Raw genomic sequence first — 21,026 nt, forward strand, 5'->3', positions numbered from 1 at the left:
GAACGACACACACAGTGGCAGAAGCTGCCTTCCCTTTGTGCCCGTGCCCCCCTCCCAAGTAAGCCACTCGCAGGTCTGTCCTGCGCCCTGCCCTGGCTGGGCAGCATCTGTTGGCACCCCTTTGCTTTGGTACCTGGGGTGGTTGCCCCATTCGCCCCCACCTTGCTATGGCACTGTGGTTGCTGTTCATGTGCTAGACTCCCTTCTGCTTTTAGCTTAAGTAAGGGAAAGGCTGGGATGGTGGTTGACACAGAGGCATTTGAGTAAATTCAAAGCAATCAATGATTACTGATAAGAATTAATCCATTCAGGTATTTTAACATGCTGACGACTGCTACCACCAGCCAGTCTCTCACTTCTTTATCCCCTCCAAGCCTAACTAAGTTCCCTATGAAATCAAAGTTAAATGGGAAAGATTTTGGATTTGAGGTATGATATACTGTAAATAAACAACATTTTACTAATATTCTAAACAGGGAGAATGCTTTATATTTAGAGGGGCACAGATTCCCTTGATGATGCAAAATGCTACAGCAGAGTGAAAGTTCTTTAAAGAACTTTCCTCTACCAACCAGGATCATTTCAGTTTTGGCTGGGTTCAGCTCTATCCTGCCATCCAGTTATTTTTGTCAGTCATTGAAGAAAGCTGGAAAAAAGTGTTTATGTATGAGATAAGAGAGATGTAGAATGTCATCTGAATACTAAAGGTCATCTTGCAAGATCAGCTTCCCCCGCGGTTTTATACAGATGGTGAATATGTGGGGATAAGGTTGAGTCTTGTGGGCCTTGGCAAATCTAGGCTCTGGACTAGGAGAAAAAGGACCAGTTGCTTGCAGGGACTTTTTGAGAGGAAGCAACTAATCATTTCAAGGCCTGTTCTTTACACAGGTAACTTCTTTGAGATAGGACAGCAATGATTAGAAAAAACATAAAATGCTGAAGAGAATTCCTGCAGGCCAAACAAGGATGTACTATCTAGGTGAAGATACAGGAGGAGACTGCCCACTTGAACAAGTACCATCTTCTAGGAATTCTAGCCCCACAGTCTCTTACCACAAATACTAGTTAATGTTGTCTCTTAAGTGAAAATTTAAATTAAGATCCTAAGCCATTAACAAATATGTGAAGGGCTTAAGTTACAAATACATTCATTTATAAATTAACACTATTATTTGTAGACTGTTTGAGAGTTTTGAGCACTTAACTTTATATGAAGAGTAAAAATGCTCAGTAAGTTCCAGATTGTTATAACAGAAATATCCTAAACCATCTTTTTGATTAACCTGGCAAGATTAGAGTTCAGGGTTCTGTGCTCCCTGTGCTTCATTTATATCATTACTAACATAAGACAAATCAGAATATGCTTCTACTTCTTTGTTTGACTTTATGCAATGTGTTAATCATTATTTATATTCCAGTAAATGTTGGAGCCCCAGCAGGCTAGGTCAGTGGTTCTCAACTCCTTTAGATTCAAGGCACCGCTTGTTAGACTCAAGATACCTCTCAGAAAATGCCATTTCTTAGTTTTTACTCTTTTTTTATTACAGAAAAATAATAGACCAACACTTTTGTTGCAAAAGAACTCAGAAAGACAACAAGAAGTCAGAATGTTTTTGACACTATAGATTCCTGGTTAAAATCTCTGAATTTATGTTGGGAATCGTGTAGGTGTTTGCACATCTCTCAGTGCTAATCTCATAGCATCCTGGCCATGAGAATTACTAGGCTAGTTACAAAAAGTCATGGACTAAATATAGACATTGGATTTATGATACATTATAACCATACTAACATCTGATACCCCAGGTAACCTGGGTACTATTTACCAGCTATATTCTCAACACCAGGTTTACATTCCCCTTCTCCCCACGCTGGACTCTCACCCATTAACTGGCTCAATATACATTTTCACTGACAGGCTTTCTTGCATGCATACTGGCCTCTGGCTTCTATTCCATCCAGGAAGAGCACAGACCAACTGCAGACAGACACTTTCTCAGCCTGTCAAAGGGTGTTTGTACCTGAAAGCTTGCAAAAAAGAATTTTTCCAACTATTTTAAATGGTCTAATACAGTGGCCTCCAATTCTTTTAAGTAGGAGATCACCTTTGGCATTTAAAAGCAACCCAAGATGTACCATGCACTACTGCCACCCCCCTGCCCAGCAGGTAGGGGTGGGGCAGATCGAGGCAGAGGGAGAAAAAATTATTTGGGAACATGCCTCCCCAGCAGATAAGTCCCACCCGGTCAGGGCCCCACCCAACTTATTATCCCTGCTCCTGCCTCTGCGGCACTGTCCCTCACAGTAGGGGCCTTGATCTACAATGGTTTATCTAGCCCCCACCCCTTCCTTCTCCCATGGACTGCCCTGCAGGCTGGGGTGCAGATGTTCATGCATATGGGCACTCAGCCCTCCACCCCAGCCTCGGATCAACTCCAAGAGGCTCTGAGATCTACCGCAAGAGGCTCTGAGATCCACCAGTGGAATGAGATCTAATAAAAGATATCAGATTTACAAAAACAACCTAAGCTAGTTAAAGAATTACAAAGAGTTTGCAATAAAGAGAAAAGTTAACTAACTTGCTAGAAGTCAAACTCTAATGACTGAGCCAGGAACAGAGGCCAAGTTGCCTGAACCCTAGCGCAGTGCCTGATTTACTGCATTATACCATTCCAAAAGCAAAACTCTACATCCAGAACAAAACAGGCAGACCCCATTCCAGGACAACTTTTTCCAGTTGGCTGGCCTCTGCTTGGTGTACACTGCTCTTGGGTGGAGAACTACAGATTTGATATGTTTTCAAAATTTTATAAAAAACATATTATTCCACTTACATGTGGATGGACCATTATTCATCTATGCTTATTTAGACATCATGAATACAATTGTTCTCTCACTTCAGAGTCTAAGCCAAGGAAATCAGAGGCCAGATGCCAGGACTGCACTGAACTGTAGTTAAAAAGTGCACTAAACCCTTCCTGATAGGAAAGCAATACATGCAAGGCATTGGAACCACTTCGATAATAGTTCCAGAACTAACTGATCAGGTACCTACAGCAAAAGAGCAATACTATTGGGACGATATCTTTTGCAGGCCATTGCTCTGTAATTGGTAATAGAAAAGCAGCATCAAGGAAACAAATGAGTGGTGTGCAGTTTCATAGTTGTTGGGGAGGGACCTTACAGATCATCGTGTTCAGCCTCCCTGGACACGTGCAGGAAAGATTTCTTGAAGGGCTATCCTTCCTTTAAGCTGATTTGACCTTTTGTTTTCTCTTCTCAGACAAAATGTTCTTCTGACCTGAGTCAGAGATGATCTCTAAATGTCTTGCCTGAAGAGAAGGTCTGATGCATTTTCCTGTTTCCTCAGTTAGAAGACATCATGGTTGATATTGCAGTGTTTTTTTAAATCATTCACAGCAAGATTTCATTCTAATCAATTACCTGACATCTACTGGGACAGCTGTCTTTAGCTGGATTTCCTGGCATCCAAAGACAGTTCCTAAAAGGTTAAGTTCCTGCAAGCAAATGCATGGAGAGCTGCTGAAGGCAGGCACTGAAAAGCAACATAATCTGTAGGATTCTTTATCTCTTCATGCCCAAAACCTGGAATATTTCCAAAGAGACTAACAGACATAGCCGCTATCAGCTGCCTCAGGGTTCCTTCCAGTTCATGATTGGCCTTGACTTCATGATGACCAAGACCTTTCACTCTATGTTTCTTGCATCTGGAATTCCCTGATTCACAGTCATACTGGAGCTTATGGTTTAGCCCTTCTTGATTTGCAATGGTTTATCTACAATTAATTCAGCTAAACCCACTTCAGTATTACCCTTGATTCCAGTCCCAAAAATGGTTGTCAACCATGGCGTGGCAGAAAGTAATTTTGAAATGGTCACAGGCTAATCTGGAAAGAGGAATGCTTATTTGTTACTTACCCAGAGTTCTCTGGTTCTGAAACTAAACTGGACATTTCAGCTCAGTTCTTTAATTAGTATAAATCAGCAAAGCTCCACAGAAGTTCACAAAGTTATGTCAATTTACACTGAAGACACAGCCCTTCTGAATATACGAATATAGTTCTGGGAAGGGGCTCCAGGCCATCAAGTCCAGTCCTTTGTGTTCTAGACAGACAATTCCCAGGGACTCCCCAAAATCACTACTTCAAACCTCATACACAACTAAAAAGTACAATATAACTGAAACATCAAGAGCACCCTATAACACGCAATAGGTAAAAGCAGGGGAGATGAGGGCAGTGTCAATGCCCTGTCACTGCAATGACATTAATATATGATTGAAAGATCCTAGAAACAGGACTATGCCACATGCTATGGAGGAAAACAAAATCCCCCATGTCCCATGCCTATAGGACTTAAGGAAAACATTCCTTTCTGATGCCAAATCTGAATGAAAACAAGATCTTCTAGCAAGAAACCCGTGTATTTTTAAGTCCCAGAAGGACCATCAGTGCCCTCCAGTCAAAAAGCCCTGGCCTAGCTGTGGCCAACATAACCTCATACCTATTCCTGCTCCCAAGCTAATAACATTAATGAAAGGAAAAAAAAATCCTTTTTGGCCCCTATTGGTGATCAACAAAAGCCCTGAAGCATGGGATTATCTACATAATCCCTAACACACTACAAGAAATTTACCTCTGTATCCCAATTGAGGATTACAAATACATGATTCCACCTATAATGCTAACTAACTATTGAGACAGGACTCCTTGTTTTCTCATACCACTCCTTCCATAAACTTTTCCAGGCCAATCTTAGAGTGATTCAGGTTCTTTGCCCTACAACTTCGCTCAGAAAACCATTCCAAAACATTATTTCTCTGACAGTTAGAAACTTTCTTATAATTTCTGACCTACATTTATAGCTACCCATTTATGTATACCCATTTTGTAGCTTTTTTCTGTTCCGCCTCTTTTCTTACTATTCATGCCATGAATGTACTTGTAAAGGGTGATCATATCCCCTTTCATCCTCTATTTTGTTAAACTAAAAAAGAACAGGTTCTCAAGGTGTTCTATCCTGTTTTCAAGCCAAGAACAGATGGCAAAAAATTAAAAATAAAAATTCCCCCACAATTTAGCAAAAACTTTGAATTCCAGAGGATTTGAGGTTGCTAGCAGATCCTGTTAAGCTGACCCAGTAGGTAAAAACAGCTAACCCAATTTAAAAGTTGTCTGGGAGAACAATACTTTCTGCTTCAGTATGTTTTGCTATAGTGTTTCTGATTCTGCTTTAGCATCACATTACTTTCCACTGACTTTATTATCCAGTATCATAAGATAACTGTTTAGTAGCACTGACAACTGCATAGCTTTTGTGTTGGGAACCTGAGTGTCTTGCAGGCATGAACAACTGGTGTCTCCCACGACTGGGGGGGGCACCAAGGTGGTGAGCAGCAAGCAAGACTGCATCAGTAGCAAGGGGGGGCAATGACTGCCTGCAGAAGCTGGTGGTGGCTTTGGTGGAGGCCAATCTCGGGGTGGGGGGGCATGTGCCTCCATGTCCTCCCTATGCATTGCCTATGCTTTCAGGTAATTTTTACTTTTTCAGTACAAAAAGCTACCCCAATACCAGAACAAACCCCCAACAGGCACCCCTGTGAATACAAGTGTGGGAGCTCTTGTCAGTTTTCAGATGTGGTACCTACCTGCGAGTCGGTAAGATCTGCAGAGCCGAAGCAAGATTGAATAAAGGGGTAGAGAGTCAATGAGGTCCACTAGCAGATGGATCAGGCCTTGCACAACCACCACCAGCAGGCGGAGCTATAAAGAAAGTTTGACAGGCAGATGCAGATGAGCAAACAGGCTTACACTCTCAGAAACAACTAGTGATGTTGGCAGCCTAAATTTGTGGGCACTCAGCTTAAAACACTCTGGATAGAGTTGATTTCCAGTGAGCTCTGAGAATCAGACTCCTTGACAATCTTGGTCTAAATCTGTAATAATAATCAAGGTGCTTGTGGCTGTATAGACTCTGTCCTTCAAAAGCATGAGATATATTCTACTTTTGTGCCATTGAAAATAGTGGAATGCAGTATTAAAGACAGAGGTGAGGAATTAGACTTCCATTTCTAAGAGATTCCATCGCTTACCAGCTGTGGTTAACAGATGCAAAACCGTGTCTCCCTTGCAGTGAATAAAACTAGCTTGCTTCTAACTGAAGAATCCCTTTATAAAGCATTTAAACTCCCCCTTATTCAAGCACTCTCTATTATTGTACTACTTTTTATAGTTTTTTCTGTCAAACTTTTTGGAGTCCTGTACTATTTTTATTCTGCTCCTTTCAAATAAGAAGTTAAAGTTTTTGTGAAGGTTACAGGCTTTAGTGGGGAACTTTGCATCCAGGCCTCAAATGGTACTGGCTGGATTGGGAAATGAGTCCAACTTTTCCACCAAAGTCTGGCTAAATAAGTATTAATGAAATAGGTTAATTTCCAGATGGAAAAGTTCTGGATCAAACCAGAAGGGCAGTTACCCCAGGAAGTGGGAGGGAAAGATTAAAAATGACTCCAGGGAAAAGACAGTAGAATAGATCGTCCCAATGACTTTGATTTTCTGGGAATTTCCTTCAGAGAAACACAAGTATGCATCCTGAATTCCATCTGCTTGTTGCATGTCAGCTGTATGAGAACTGTCCCCAGGACAGTCTTATGATTATCGTATTTGTATATGGATGTGAATGGACAAGTGTATATTTCACTTACATAGATAAGATGTGACCATCTCTAAAGGCTGAATCTTACCAGCGTAAACACCAAGTAATACAGCGCAGTGGTGGGTAAAAGAAACAGCAGGATCGTAAATAGCAAAGTGCCAATAAACAACTGGGGAAAAAGAAATAATAAACAAATGTTATTAACAGTACAAGACATGTAAAGATTAGGTAATGTTTAGATTACAGAGACAGGAGGTTCACAACACTCATCCCAACACACTACTTCTAAGTCCATATTGCTGGTGAATAAGAGATTTTTACCCTGAGTAAGTAACCTCCCTCAATAATGACCCCTTTTTGTAAGGTTCCATTTCTCAACATGCAATATGGGTAAATACATTGCATCCTATCAGAATATGACTCCCTGATAGACTACTCAAGGGTTCTATTTTTTTTTTAGAACCCAACTTTTCAGTTGATCCAAATCAGCAGAGCTGCAGCAGAAGTCACAGAGCGATACTGATTTGTGCCATCTAAGGATCACATTCTTAATCTGAGATTACATTTTCCAAAATGGGAAATCCAGGGATCACCATTTCTGCAGAAACAGAACATGACCATGGTGTATTGCAAGAGAAAATACCTGAAGAGTCCTTCTTCTAAGGGAGATAAATGCCACAGTTTTAAGCATGTAAGCAGAGATGCACCAAAAGCCACCCCAACCAACAATTTTTTAATGGCTATTTTCCCCCAGTACACCCTCCTCTCTCACACGGTGGCTGTTGCTTAGCAAAGCGTTTTTTGTGTTAGCATATCAAAAAGTATTTTAAGGTCTGTGCCTTAAAAAGCTGTTTCCACACGAACCAATGACAAACCCCCACTGGTTTCAACAGCAGCAGAATTAGGTTTTTTACATGCCAAACACATTCTTATTTTCCATGTGCAAAGAGAAAGAACCCTAAAATAGTGGAATCTCTGATACTGCTGCTCTTCCTCTCCTGTTCGGGGGTGGGGAGGTTGTCCCAGTATGACTGTAAGAGGCCTAAGTTTATCTGCTGCAATTTGCTGAAGATGAGCTACTCTCAGAAGTTACCAAATAGTGCTTCAGCAGAAATTAAAAAGAGCTGCATTGAAGCTACTCATCCTGCCAGTCTATGGTATTTATCACTTCACCTGCAATTCTCATCTCAAAGCAACTGAAACTATTAAATAACAAATTCTTATACTTGGCCCCATTTGAGTGATACTTTTTAATGATATTTTTAAAATAAGGAGAGAACAGATTGGCTCTGTGTAACTTTCCTATTGTTTCTTTAGCACTGCAGTTTGAAAGGTAGATTGCACTGCTTCACAAAATGTGTTCCAACATCCTGGTGAAAAAGCGTGGGCCAACCTCCAACTGGATGTGAAATAAATAGGGTCTTTTAATAGGAATACTAAGAAGCATGTTACTATGGCAACACTGCTGGGCACCACTTACTTGGTATATTATTTAAATTGCCTCCCTCCCCTGTATCTCCTTCCCTACCCGTGCTCTGAGGGGCACCAAGTATCTGCAACTCCCATGGAAGTCACTAGGGCTGCTGGCAGGTGCTCAGTACCTCACAGGATCAGGATCTTTTAATATACTGAGAAATGATTACATCAACCAACACAGTGTCTCTGAAATGGGGCTTTGGTCCTGAATCTGAAAAATGTGATCCTGAAATGTCTGCCCTCCCCCCTCTCCCATGTTCCCTCACTGCCAGGCACTAGCCTAAGGACCTGCTGAGAGGACAAAGTCCGGTGCTATCTGAATATAACTATATTGCTTCCAGAGGTAGCCAGGGGGCAATTAGTCCAGCCACAGCACTGCATCAAGGCAGATACACTAATCAGAAGCAGAAGTGGTATAGACAGCTTCTGGTTCTGTAGGTCTGTGGAGTATCCAGGACTGTATACTGGATTTGCAGTATAGAAGAAGAGTCCAAAATTGCGCTTGAGGAGACAAACAGGCAATGTGCCAAGATCTGTACTTAATTTGGATGCCCTGGAGCAGCCTGTGGACTGCACCCTGACTTTAAATGAGACAGAATCAGGCCATGCTGCAGACTTTGCAGAGTATAATACAGCACTTGCTTGATGCTTTGCCACTACCTGGTCCAAGTCATAGGAGCAGGAATCCACCCGCTGTCGCAAGACATTCCACTTCTTTCCACGGAATAAGCGCCAGAGAGATGACAACCCATAAATCTTCAGGCAGTAGAGCCTATGCAAAGAGGAGGGACACCATGAATTAGAATCAAGATCTCCTGAGCCACAACACAAAGCAGTTGCTATCACTCTCCATGCTGTCAGCTGAGCAGGGCACTAAATTGCTAAGGTTATGTAAACTGAAGGAAGCAAAAAAAGAAAAAAGAACAATGAAGATAAAACAAAATACTGAATAACTGCTTCATCAATGGCACCATCCAGCCTGTGAACTGAATGAGGAAGGGGCCCTGTGGGAAAAGAGCAGCATGTGATCATGTAATTAAAGATCATGATAATGCAGATACACAAGGGGGCACACACAACCTTAATTCTGGCATTCCCTTACTTTTGATTGCTTGATGTTGTGACCTCAATTTTGCTTTAATTTAGATTTTTATGTGAAACTGGTTGAGTTTGAGAAGCAATGTACACAGCTTGATGTCATTTTCCCATCTTATCTGTGCCTGTCTATATCTAACCCAGTAAGTTTGGAAAGTTTGATCAGTTCCAAAATTTCAAGGAATGTTCTGGGTATAAATGTCTAGATTTGGGGGAAAACTAGAGAACTGAAATGAGGGATAGATAGAGCCTCTACAATTTATTTAGCAAGCCACAGCTTCAAGCATCTCTCTAATTGTTTACAGATCAAGCAATCTGTTGATGGCACCTATTAACATTGCATCTCACATCTCCTCATCTATTCAATGTTGATACCATGACACTCAGAATAATCTACCAGACCAATTATGAGGGTGTGGGGAACTCTGGAGTGGGAAGGATGAATGGGGCCATAGACTCTTGCTTGAGAGGAAGGGAGGTGCAGAGAGATCCCCCTTTACAGTGGACAGATTGGCAGAAAGAGAATAAGCATTGCACCTTTGGCACGTGAGGAAGTTGGAAGACACAAAGAACCCCACGTGGGTGGAGGGGATTCCACCTGCCAGGGGAAGAGTTGTAGAGGAGCCATGAAATGGAAGGGGATGGAAAGGCATTGCAGAGGCAGCAGCCTGTGGGCTACAATGGAGGGGTGTCCAGGATTCAGCCTGCAGAAGCCTACAGTGCGTGTGACATCCTAGTTAAAACATATGATCAACTAAAACTCTAAACCACTGTTGTGAAAGTAGTGGTGAATTGTCTTACACAACAAAGGAAGTCAACTGGAAGGATCACCAACAGCTTAACAAGATTTGCATAAGGCTACCAAAGCGGGGAGGCTCAGTTCAGCACAGTAACCTACAGTGTCCCCAAGACAAGTCTAGCCTTGTGGCCTTACATCCCAGCTGCTTCAACCAGTACAGACTTGCCTCTTTCCTCTGACTAATACTATACCTGCCCACTCCCATGCACTCAAGCATGCATGCCTAATGCTGCACCTGCCACACCTTCACAGCTTATCTGTACACACATGCCTGCTTTCATTTGCATGTCAATATAGTGAATTCACTTTAATATCAGGACTCTGAATTCTGCATCGCCTTGATTAGCAAATGTAACACCAATGCAGTATACAGCTGTTGCAATACCACGCCCCTCCCCATTGCATGAATTGAGGCTTCTGTGGCAATTCAGTAGCTGTGAGAGTTATATGCTCACTTATCATCTCTCCTTTCCCCCTAAGGAGTGAAGCTGGGCAAGTTTGCTGTGCTTCAGGCATAGGCAGCTATGCTTCTAACAAGGACACTTGAACCCTGCAGACTGCCATTCTAAAGCACATAAATTAGAAGTGAATATAGAAACTGCTTTTATCTTCTCTCCCTCCCCTATCCTGACCTTCTTACTGAAGGGAAAGTCCCTTATCTGCTCTACAGCCTGAGAGAGGAACTTCCAGGTAAAAAGCTCTGTGGATGAGATTCCTGCTAGGCAGGATTTCTATGAATCCTAAACCCTCTGCTTACAGCATTTCTCTATACATCTAAACTACGGTATTCTCTGCGACCTCTACCTGTCTGCTCTGAAGTTCACTCAGTTCTACTCAATGTACTTTACTTTTCCCCTCCTCACCACCCCAGGGAGAGGAGAGTGGCATCTCTAGTGATTATTAGGCAGAAGATTTCCTGCTCATCCCCTCAGCATGCTGTCTTCTCTGTCAGGACTGCTATTCCCTGTTGCACTTTATGATCCAAAGGATGCATCAGCAAAAACTTGCTTTGTTTTGAATTCTTTTCGCAAGAATAACTCTGACACATTCTATACAGAATGCGACAAACAAGCCTCTCTCTTTTACACACCCTTGCCTGCTCAGCTTTTCTGTGACTGTAAAGTGCAGGTGGCCCTCTAGTGGGGCAAGGGGAGTAACACAGAAGCCATTCACCATCATTCAGGCAATCTGAAAGGTGCAACTGAAAATCCAGATAGTTTACTCCAAATGCATGCAAATCTCTGCAGCAAGGGAGAGGCAGTGCATTTCTGGAAGCACATTAAAAATTAGATATTTCCTTGCACCCCCTCACCCCCCAGCCACTGGAGCTGGGAAGAGGCAGGAAAAGGCAAAAATCAACCACTCTTGGAAAATTTGCACTTTTATTCATCCATTAAGGGTAATTTTACTTTTCTAACCAACTGTTCAGAGTGAATAGACAATTAGAGGTAACACAGTTAATATCCCATAGGGTTCCCATATAGCTCTGGCAGATATCTCTGTATATTCAGACTCAGTCATTTGAATATCATGTAATTGGCCAAATTTATCTGTGGTTTAAGACTGTTAAAGTCAATAGGATCACACCAAGGACTAACTGGGTGCAACATGATTTTGGGGACGGGCATATCTGATGAAGCAAACAAATCAAATTCACCCACCTGGCTCCATAGACATAGAAGCAGTAGATATGGAAGGTCAGGAGTGCAATTATGTCGGAGAGGATGGAAAGAGCCACAGTCAAGCCTAGACAAGCTGACAGGCCAACATACCAGAGGATCATCTCAATGAAGGGGGACATCAGGTGGATGTAGCCTAGTGGAAATTGGAAAGAATGACACTGTACACGAGGTATTTCACCACTTGCTGGAGCCTCGAGAGAGAAAATTCTTGATGGCCTAGTCAGCCTCTCTCCCTCCCTGTCCCTCCAAGAATGTTGCTTCAGAGATCAAAGCCAAGATGACATGAAAGTAAAAATGGGAAGTGCTTTTAGATTGCCACCTTCCAATTACAATGACTGGCACTTCCCACCCTTTTAACTCTTAATACCCTTTCCTCTGGTGTAGCAGGTGTAGAGAGGCTTAAGGACATCCGCTTACCCTGTGCAAAGGTGGCCATCTTACTCCCATATGTGGCTGACATTGTTGGCTAGATTTTCTGTTCGCTATCCACTGGGATAAATTTTTCGGGCACATGCTAATCCTTACTGATATACTTTCATCCAGCTCTCCTACCCCAACAGAAACCATCACAAAGCAGTTGCTACAAAATAATGAAGTCTGTGCAATATATTTAGTAGCATGAAACCTCTCTGACCATTATTCAAGGTGGAGCAAAAAACAAGGCTGTGCTTGATTCATTAACAGCCAGTCACAGTTGCTAAGCCCTGTCCTACATGACTATTTCTCACATGCACATATTTCTTTATCACTAGCGAGATTCTATTTCAAGATACAGATGCATTCATGACAAGTTTAAAAAGGCCACTTGCTGAAGTCAGCTACAGGATGGATTCTGCATTTCAAGCCCAAAAATAAGATTCCCCACCCCATCCTGTCCAACTACCCTTTATAGGGCAAAGATGAAGAAGCTAGTGCAAGATCTGGAATCTTTTTTTGGGCACAGGCCATTACTGGTGCCAAATTAATTAATTTCACTGTGCCTTTTAATTTTTGCCAAGTACCAAATCTACGCACTTTACTTATTTCAGATAGCTTCCCTGTGTGGAACCTGGAACCCAATTTTGATCTGAGTTCCCAATCAGAAAGAATCACAAACCAGTATGTCCTTGCAATGACACACTTTGACTCAGATTTCTAGGACAACACAAGACATTAGGGAGAGAGCTGTGAAAAGGGAAGATGAAAGGTTAAACAACTGTACTTACTAATCCAAAGGTGAATGTGGTACAGAAAGAACCGTCCCAGCACCTGGTCCAAAGCTCGGTTCATCTTTAAACCAGCTGGCACTCCCATTAGCCATTGCAGCAGGCCCTGGAGCTCTTTAGCGACATGCTGCCAACACAAGATGACAATCTTAGAGAGTGCAAAGTGGTTATACTGTACATGAGCAACACTTCAGATGCAGCAAAAGCCTTTTCTCATGACTCCTGTACAATCTCTGAGGAAAAATACTGTCTCATGGGTGCAAAAAACCCCTACATTAGCGATATTAGAAACACCATGCGCAATTTGATGAAGCGCGCCTTTCAGAACTTTTAGATAAACACCACACAGGTGCCCAATTCTCCTGAGTCAGAAATCAGATCACACACGATACTTCTGACAATACCTTTGCAATGTAGGAGAGCAAACTGGGTGCTTTTCAGTGAAGGCAGTGATACATTTTCACAGATGATCGAATACTCAAGAGTGAGAGGGAAACGTAACTTTTTGAGTAAAATGTATGCAAATAAGCTTGGATTTTCAAAAGGAGCTGGAGGCTATAGCTTCATTAACAAAAAGGTACACTTTTTTTACCATAAAATAACTAATGCATGTTAGCTATCCCATTGTAAAAGGCACAGCAGAGACAAGGTGCATTAGTTGTATGGCGAGGTAAACAGACAAGGTCATCCACAACCTACAGGGCTGATTTTGCCTAACTACATTGCAGCAAACATTACAAGTCCTTTGCCTCCATGTAGGATTTCCTAGCCAGCTAATTATCTCTTCTAAAAAGCACCTTGATGTCAGTAATTTCAAAGCCTGAGGGAGTCAGGTGCCCAAATCACTTAGACTTCTTTAAAAAACCCAGACACAGGCAAAAACCAGGTACACCCCCGACACCCACACAGAGTAACTGTGAAGTTCACATGTGAGGAGAATCTAGACTTGGGGCCCAACCTTGATGGATGATGGGTCTGTTCTCTTCTTAATGCATATGCATCATTTCTATAAATGCTAAAGTCACAAATTCTCTGCCCAGAGAAACATGTACGCATCAGAGAAAAATCTGTATTTATTAATCAGCAGTTGGGGGATCATTTGTGAAATAACTTTCTACACATAATAGACACACAGTATGTTTAGTTTAGTGGCACAGTTCCAAGCTACATTTTCAATATGAGAAAAATTTCCTTTCACAATAGGATAGTCACATTGATTTTCTCTGCCCCTGCATCCCTTAAAATATCTTACTGCAAGCTAGGCCTGGCTTATACCAGTGAATTTTGTCCTTGTTGTGGACAGACATGTGCTAGATACTTTATAAATAGATCTCCTTTAATATTTTAAGAGTTAGAGCTGTAGTTTAGCAAAAGGATTTTTTAGTTTAATTAAATATTTAAATGTTTGACGGCAGTCTTTGAGCAAGGTCGTCTTCAGCATGGAATATTTCTGAAGCCCTTTTATGGCTACAGTTTATAGTTATATTCTGACTAAGGCGCAACACTCCTGTAAGGTACCATTGGTTGTTGCTGCTTTTGAAGGAGGTCTTTCAATGCTAGGCCCCATGATGTACTGTTTTGTGGTTATTTTGTTGATGGATGCTTTAGAACTGATCAACAGAAAGAAGAAAGAGACTTAGGAGATGACCTAAAAATCCAGTTCTCTTGATGTAGTAATTAATACTGTATGTTTTTCACATTAATAGAGGAAACAATGTGAATTACAGTGTCATTGTATTGGAGTCATTTCATTAAGGGGCTGTGGGAACATCACCAACCTAGAGTGAGAAGCTGAAGTGGTTAAGATCAGATCACAGTGGAATCAGTGTCTCGTTTAATTGCAGCCCATTTGTTTTTCTCAATACTTAGAGGTTTTTTGGGGGATGCAAGATCAAAGAAAATGACAGTGGAGGCAACAAGCCCCCCCTTGGGATATCTCAAGAAACACAGAGCAAACCAGAGCTGCTCAAAAAGCACTGTCTACCAGATATATGTTGGTACAATGCCTACTATAAACAGGGCTCAGGCTTCTATGCTTGACCCTCATAGAAGCCCCAGAATAGCAATTTTCAAAATAATGTCTTTCACTCCTTGTTTTGCTTGTGAATTCTCAAGGAAGTTATTTTAAATGTCTGGCCTGGGGTGTAACCAATTATCACTAATATAGCTCCAGAAGTCTTTGTGGAGTTATACCCTGCACAGGATCTGTGACAGATAATTAACTGGTCTCTTCCCCACAGAGCATAGAGGTTAGAGGCTTGTATAAAACTGATATTGAGGGATCCAGTTTTCACAACCACACTACTGCATAGAAAACACCAGGGCTTAGGTTTGCCTCTCTTTAAGGCACAGCCACCAGGAACTTAGTGTAGATTTGTTGTGAGAAGACAGAATCAGGAGCTGCTATCACGGAAACTTGGGCTGAGCAAAGGGAGTAGAAAAGAGTGTAGGAGACATGAGATGGATAAGGAAGGTTATTTGTGTTCACCACTCTATGTTCTGACAGCTGACTCCAAAACTGGCCCTTCACTCTGCACACTGCTACTCCCCAGGTGTCTCTGAATCACATCTGCTCCATTTACTGACAAAAGCAACTTGTTATTAGAGTCAGCACAGCACTGCCAGTCAAGCTGTGAAAGAGGGAGCTGAAGCCACTGATGGCTTTTTGCCTCAGCAACAATTGCCAGCTAAGTGCTGATTTAAGGATCATTATCACTGGGGTGATGAATGATGGGGACAGAACACAGCTTGATTCTCACATAAGCAGGTGGAGCTTGGAGTGTTGGCAACTGGAAAATGACTTACCTGTTATTGTTTTGTCCTAAAACTAAGGCTTGTGAAAAGGGAAGAAAGTTTTGATAAGTCCTGTAAAGTCTAATGCAGATAGATTCCAAATAGCATACATAAGAGGAGAGGAGTAGCAAAACATGTTGGCACTTCCAGAAGAGAGAGGCAAGGGAAATGAGAGCCTTGTTATGAAGGTGAATATCAAGGGACAGCAAGGAAAACATCACACTCCTTCTCACATAGTTAAAAGCTTTTTGATATAACACTGAGGTGATTTTTTTTCTAAAGCAAAGAACTGTAGAAAAGAGATTAAAGAATCTTATTTTTATTTTCCAACATACTAATGCAAGAAGCCAGAGGCCAATGCCATTAGCAGATCTGGTGCACATATCAGAACTAGAATAGCACAGAACACTGGGGGAAGAAAGTCATATTATACAAAGAATTATGAAAGCTTATATCAAACGTGGCAAACTTCCTCCAGCCTGAGAACGTTTCAGTGATGGGGATAATGTGTACCAGATGGAGATGCAGCAGCAGAAAGAATCCCACTGCAAAATGGCTATGAAGAGATTTTATTGTTGAATTGGGGAATGAAATGATGTTGGCTTGCACCACATGCGCTGAATTCACCAGGGAGGCATTTCCCTGGATGGTGCAGACCTGCATCTTTTATGTGCACTTCAGGTCTGATACAAAGACCACTGAAGTCAATGAAAAGGCTGCCATTGAATTATGGGCCCAATCTAATGCTTCGTAAGTAGATGGACTAAATAGTACGAAACCAGTGCGTAGAAACTGTAAGTGGCATGAGGTTGCACAAACAGTGATGGAGATACCCAGGGATGGATCCAAGGGCAGGAGGGGGTGGGGTGCAATTTCACTCCTCCTTGATTCCTGGTCTACCCAAAGTTTAAGACCAACTGTCTGGAAGTGGCAGCAGCATTTCTATTCAGGCAGCAGTAAGGAAGTCACCTGACTTCATGGTTCATTATAAGCTACCTGATTTTATCTAAATTATTCATTCCACAACTGTTAACAATCATTTCTCCTTTTTTAATGGTCTTAAGATTCCACTAACTAAATTGTTCTTTTTCTGCAATCCTACTATTTTTAGCTGCTCCTGGTAATGTAGCTCTTATTATACAACCCTGAAAGCTGTTTTTAACTCTAGCTACAAACATTAACTCAGGTGTGGAAATAACCTTCTGTGAAATATTGACTACAGTGTCAAAATGCTCAAGAAGGCTTGATTTTGTTTTATGAATCTGAAAGAGATGTACATTTAATTTTAATGGCTACAGGACTAAAGAAACAACATCTTTGTATTATTGGTGCTTACTTTGTTGCATTTTTAATACATAATGTATGATACAACAAATGAATGCACATTCCAATAAAGTTATATTTATATCTTGCTTCAATTTTAAACCGAATAATATATCCCTAGCCCTCTAGCATGTTAGTAAAGCTTCTATTTTCTTTTTATGTGGAGAAAAATGTGTGTTGAGTTATAAAACATGATGCACCACACCGTCTGCTCCCCCCTTTTCAAAATTCTAGATCTGCCCATGGAGATACCCACAGAGCAATACCTTGGAAGAGCAAGGGGCAAGTCAAATTGCTAGGAAAGTTCATTGAAGTGAACATCACTCTGTTTCAAAGGCATTAAAAACTACTTTTGTAGAGGGTCAGGAGGAAGTAACAGATATTACAGCCTGCAGGTGGGAGAGAATGATTTATCTGCATGATTGAAAGAATGAGAAATTCTTACAGCCTGGCTATCCAGGAAAAGTGATATGGTCCAACACATTTCAAGTACAGTCCATCTGCCGATGACACTGGGCAGAAGGAATGCTTTTCAAATCCACCTGTGCATGTGGAAACCTAGCCAGAAGTCATCTTACTCTACAACTTGCAAATAAATAAGATTTCAGAAAGCTGGCCAATTAAGGGCAGCACTAGAAGACAAATTATCTTCCGGCTAAAAACATTTTCAGAACGTTTCAAAAACTTCAGATGAATAATTTAAAAAAAGATTTGGAGGATATACCTCACACTAACCTTACAGTCTAAGTATACATTAGCAGGGTACAGATGTACTCTAACTATAATCATCCTCCTTCCCTTTTCTCACCAGTCTGGCCAAAGAAATGACTGAAACTGAAGCAACCCTTGAAAGTCTGACTCAGCAAAGTAGTACTGTGTAAGTAGCCCTGCTAATCCACAACCACAGCTATGTGTAACTTGCATGGTAGGAGAACAATAGACACTTTACTTGCTGTGTCTGGGCCCCATGGAAAATGTGTAGAAAGAGGATCTCTGGAATGCCGCCCATGGTTCCCATTATGGTGTTAGATTATAGAACTGAGCAAATGGATCAGCAATAGGAGAGATGCAAGTTTCTCCCAATGAAGAGAAGAGAAGGAGAAAACAAATCATTGCTAGAATTCCCTATAAGGCCAACAAAATACCTTTCCATTTAGAAGCTGGAAATACAAACTGAAGACTCCTGAGAAGAGCCATGAAGACATAGATGGCAAGAGCCATTCCGCCTTCCCAGACACAAAGGAAAAGGGGGTTACACTGTGCAATTTTATCAAAACCTCCATCACCTGCTGACATGTCTGAATCAAAATGACAGATCACACCCGTATTGAGATACAACATCATAGCCTCAATGTTGCAACTCAAGATCTGGCTGCAGTCACTATATTTTCTTGTAGAGACCATGCTCCTGAATGTAATATGCATCCTGGTTTTTACAGACAGCTTGAAGAAAAAAAAAAGACAGGTTACCAACTAATACAGTGTGCAGGGTCTGGGGCTATGCACTGGGTCCAATCAAGGGCTGCATATCAGGTCTGGCCATGGCATGACCCTATGCACTGGCCCAATCCAGCTCACCAGGTTTAGGGGCCATGTGCTGGCTCTGACCCTGCATGCTGGAACCAGGGCTGGGCACTGAGTCTGGCTGCAACCAGACCCTGTGCACTGATTTTATCCGGTGCACAGGGTCTAAGGGTGTTCACTGGATCTGATCCCATGTGTTGGATCTGGGGCCATGTGTCGAGTTTGGCACATGCAGGCCCAATTCAGTGCGCCAATCCAACCACAGCCAGATTCCATGCACTGCCTTGAGCTGGTGCACAGAGCCTCATCATCTGGCCTGGGGGGCTCCCCACAGGTCTGGAAATCTGGCAGCTGGAGAGTGGTGGCAGTATTAATTGCCATTAATCACAATTAATTCTACTACTTCTCCCCCACAGCCAAGTTTCTGGATGCATGGGGATCTACATTTTTGCATATAATGTGCACTTACATTTCTCCTAGCCGGTTTGGGGAGAAAGGTGCATGTTTATGTGAGAAAATATGGTACTGTATTTTTCAGTTTCCTACAACACCACTAGGATTTACCATACGTTTGGGTTTTCCCAGATATGTCCTCTTTTTGGACCCTGTGATCTCCGTCTGGGAGATTTTTTGAAATCTAAACCAAGGTTCAGGATTTTGCTCCACTCCACTGGTGAATGGAGGCAGCAGGTGCACGTGCATCCTGGCAAGGTCATGGAAGCAGCCCCAGCAGCTGGATGCAGGTAAATCTGTGGGGACGGGGGCTGGAGGGCCAGGGCTTGGGGACTGTCCAGGGGGCTGGATGTGCATGCATACCAGGGGAGTGTGGAGGGTATAGGTGTGTGAGGGAGGGCAGGTGCCTGCTGGCACTGGGGGAAGCTGTCCAAGTGCTGGGACCTGCCCCTCCAGCAGGGGAGGGATAGAGGCCCTTTGAGGGCAGCAGGGAGCTCCATGGCTGGGCCAGTGGCACCAGAATCAGTGCCCTTGCTTGTGAGGCCGGCCTGGCCAGGAGATGCTGCCTGGAAGCACAGGAGACCCAGCTCAGGACAGGGGGTGCCACAGGCCTCCCCTCTTCCCTCCCACCCATGCTGGGGCTGGACTCACTTGACCACTGCCCACACGAATTGGAGCCACCACACTTTGGACCAGTCAAGACAGGGGCAGTTGGGGGTGCCCTCTGGCAGAGCTGGGGGGGGGGAGTAGGGGGCTGCAGGTCAGGAGCAAGGGGCACCAGCATGGCTCGGGGGAGGAGAGGGACTGTGGGTTGGGAGCAAGGGGCACAGACAGGGCCAGAGGTCTGCAGGTCAGGAACAAGGGGCAGCAGCAGGGACAGGAGGCTGCAGATTGGGAATGAGAGTTATTGGCAGGACCAGGGAGCTGTGGGTAGGGAGTGAGGTGTCCCCCTGACAGGTGTCCTCATTTTTGGAACTGGAAATTTGGTAACCCTAAACACCACTAAATGATGAAGTGCTTCTTTACCTACTGAAGGTGGAGCTCTTACAGAATAATTTATACATATACACATTCACACACAATTATATATGTATGCATTCCTTAGATAAGTGGCATTCAAGCTTTTGGCTCCATGGCCCAGATGAGTCACACAGGGGTGGTCCATGGGCTGGATCAAACCTTGTGTGCAAGGATCAAGCCATGAGGTCCAGAACTGTGCCCTCCCTGCCCCACACACTGGAGATTGGGCTCTGGGGACCTGGCACCACCCCCTCCCACCCTCCACACATTGGGATTGGATCCTGGGGGCTTGGTACTACCTCCCACCCACTGGGATTGGACCTGGGGCCTGGCACTACCCCTGGGAGGCTCTCCACACTGGAATTGGGTCTTGGGGTCCAGTGCTGTCCCCATCCATCCCTGCATGCTGAGATTGGGACTCGGCAAGAGCTCCATGGGCTGGATGACATGATACCATAGGCAGAATCTGGCCCATTGGCTGGAGGCTGAGCACCCCTGCTCTAGATGAAAGGATTGTTAAACAAGAGCTAACTCCTTAATAAAGTTTCCTGGACTGAAGGCATGGCAGGATGGCACATTAAAGACTTAACTCATTCTGAGAGACATAAGCTTTCATAGGAGATGGTTGATAAGTGAGCTAGTCTCCAGGGTCAGAATTATTTATTGTGCCCTTGGTACTATGGTTATACTGCAATTCCTATATATATTTGAGTTACATTCAAAATATAAGATACCACACATCAGAAAACCAGGATGTTACAAGATAGGATTGTTTTTGCAGAATACGCTGGGGAAGCTGGTGGTTGCACCAGAGGAGAAAGCGGACCTCTTTAACCAATTCTTCACCTCCGTTTTCTTGTGCAGGGACCACGACTTCCCTGCTGTGATGCAAAATGGACTCGAGGGGAATGCTTCCAGACCTCAGGTTGGGGAGGACCAGGTTAGAGAGCTTCTGGAGGGGCTGGACGTGTTTAAACCAGC

At 43.0% G+C, this 21,026-nt stretch overlaps 1 protein-coding gene and 1 long non-coding RNA gene across 3 annotated transcripts in view; one reads left to right on the top strand and one right to left on the bottom strand.

Moving 5' to 3' along the window:
• LOC109313418 overlaps window positions 1-19,275 on the top strand; it is a 24,551-nt gene extending 5,276 nt beyond the window's left edge. The window contains exons 2-4 of the long non-coding RNA XR_002102043.1: window positions 3,284-3,385; window positions 17,860-17,925; window positions 19,198-19,275. This is a non-coding gene — a long non-coding RNA (uncharacterized LOC109313418). The remainder of the gene's footprint in view (window positions 1-3,283; window positions 3,386-17,859; window positions 17,926-19,197) is intronic.
• PIGQ (phosphatidylinositol glycan anchor biosynthesis class Q) overlaps window positions 1-21,026 on the bottom strand; it is a 60,268-nt gene that overhangs the window by 7,113 nt on the left and 32,129 nt on the right. For both annotated transcript variants that reach the window (XM_019539966.1, XM_019539965.1), the window contains exons 5-9: window positions 12,933-13,059; window positions 11,707-11,860; window positions 8,812-8,923; window positions 6,764-6,844; window positions 5,669-5,783 (exon numbers count right to left, since the gene is read on the bottom strand). In XM_019539966.1, the coding sequence (XP_019395511.1) occupies window positions 5,669-5,783; window positions 6,764-6,844; window positions 8,812-8,923; window positions 11,707-11,860; window positions 12,933-13,059 (589 nt within the window). The remainder of the gene's footprint in view (window positions 1-5,668; window positions 5,784-6,763; window positions 6,845-8,811; window positions 8,924-11,706; window positions 11,861-12,932; window positions 13,060-21,026) is intronic.

This window comes from Crocodylus porosus, unplaced genomic scaffold (assembly GCF_001723895.1).
Source record: "Crocodylus porosus isolate Cpor-Errol unplaced genomic scaffold, CroPor_comp1, whole genome shotgun sequence".
NCBI lineage: Eukaryota > Metazoa > Chordata > Crocodylia > Crocodylidae > Crocodylus > Crocodylus porosus.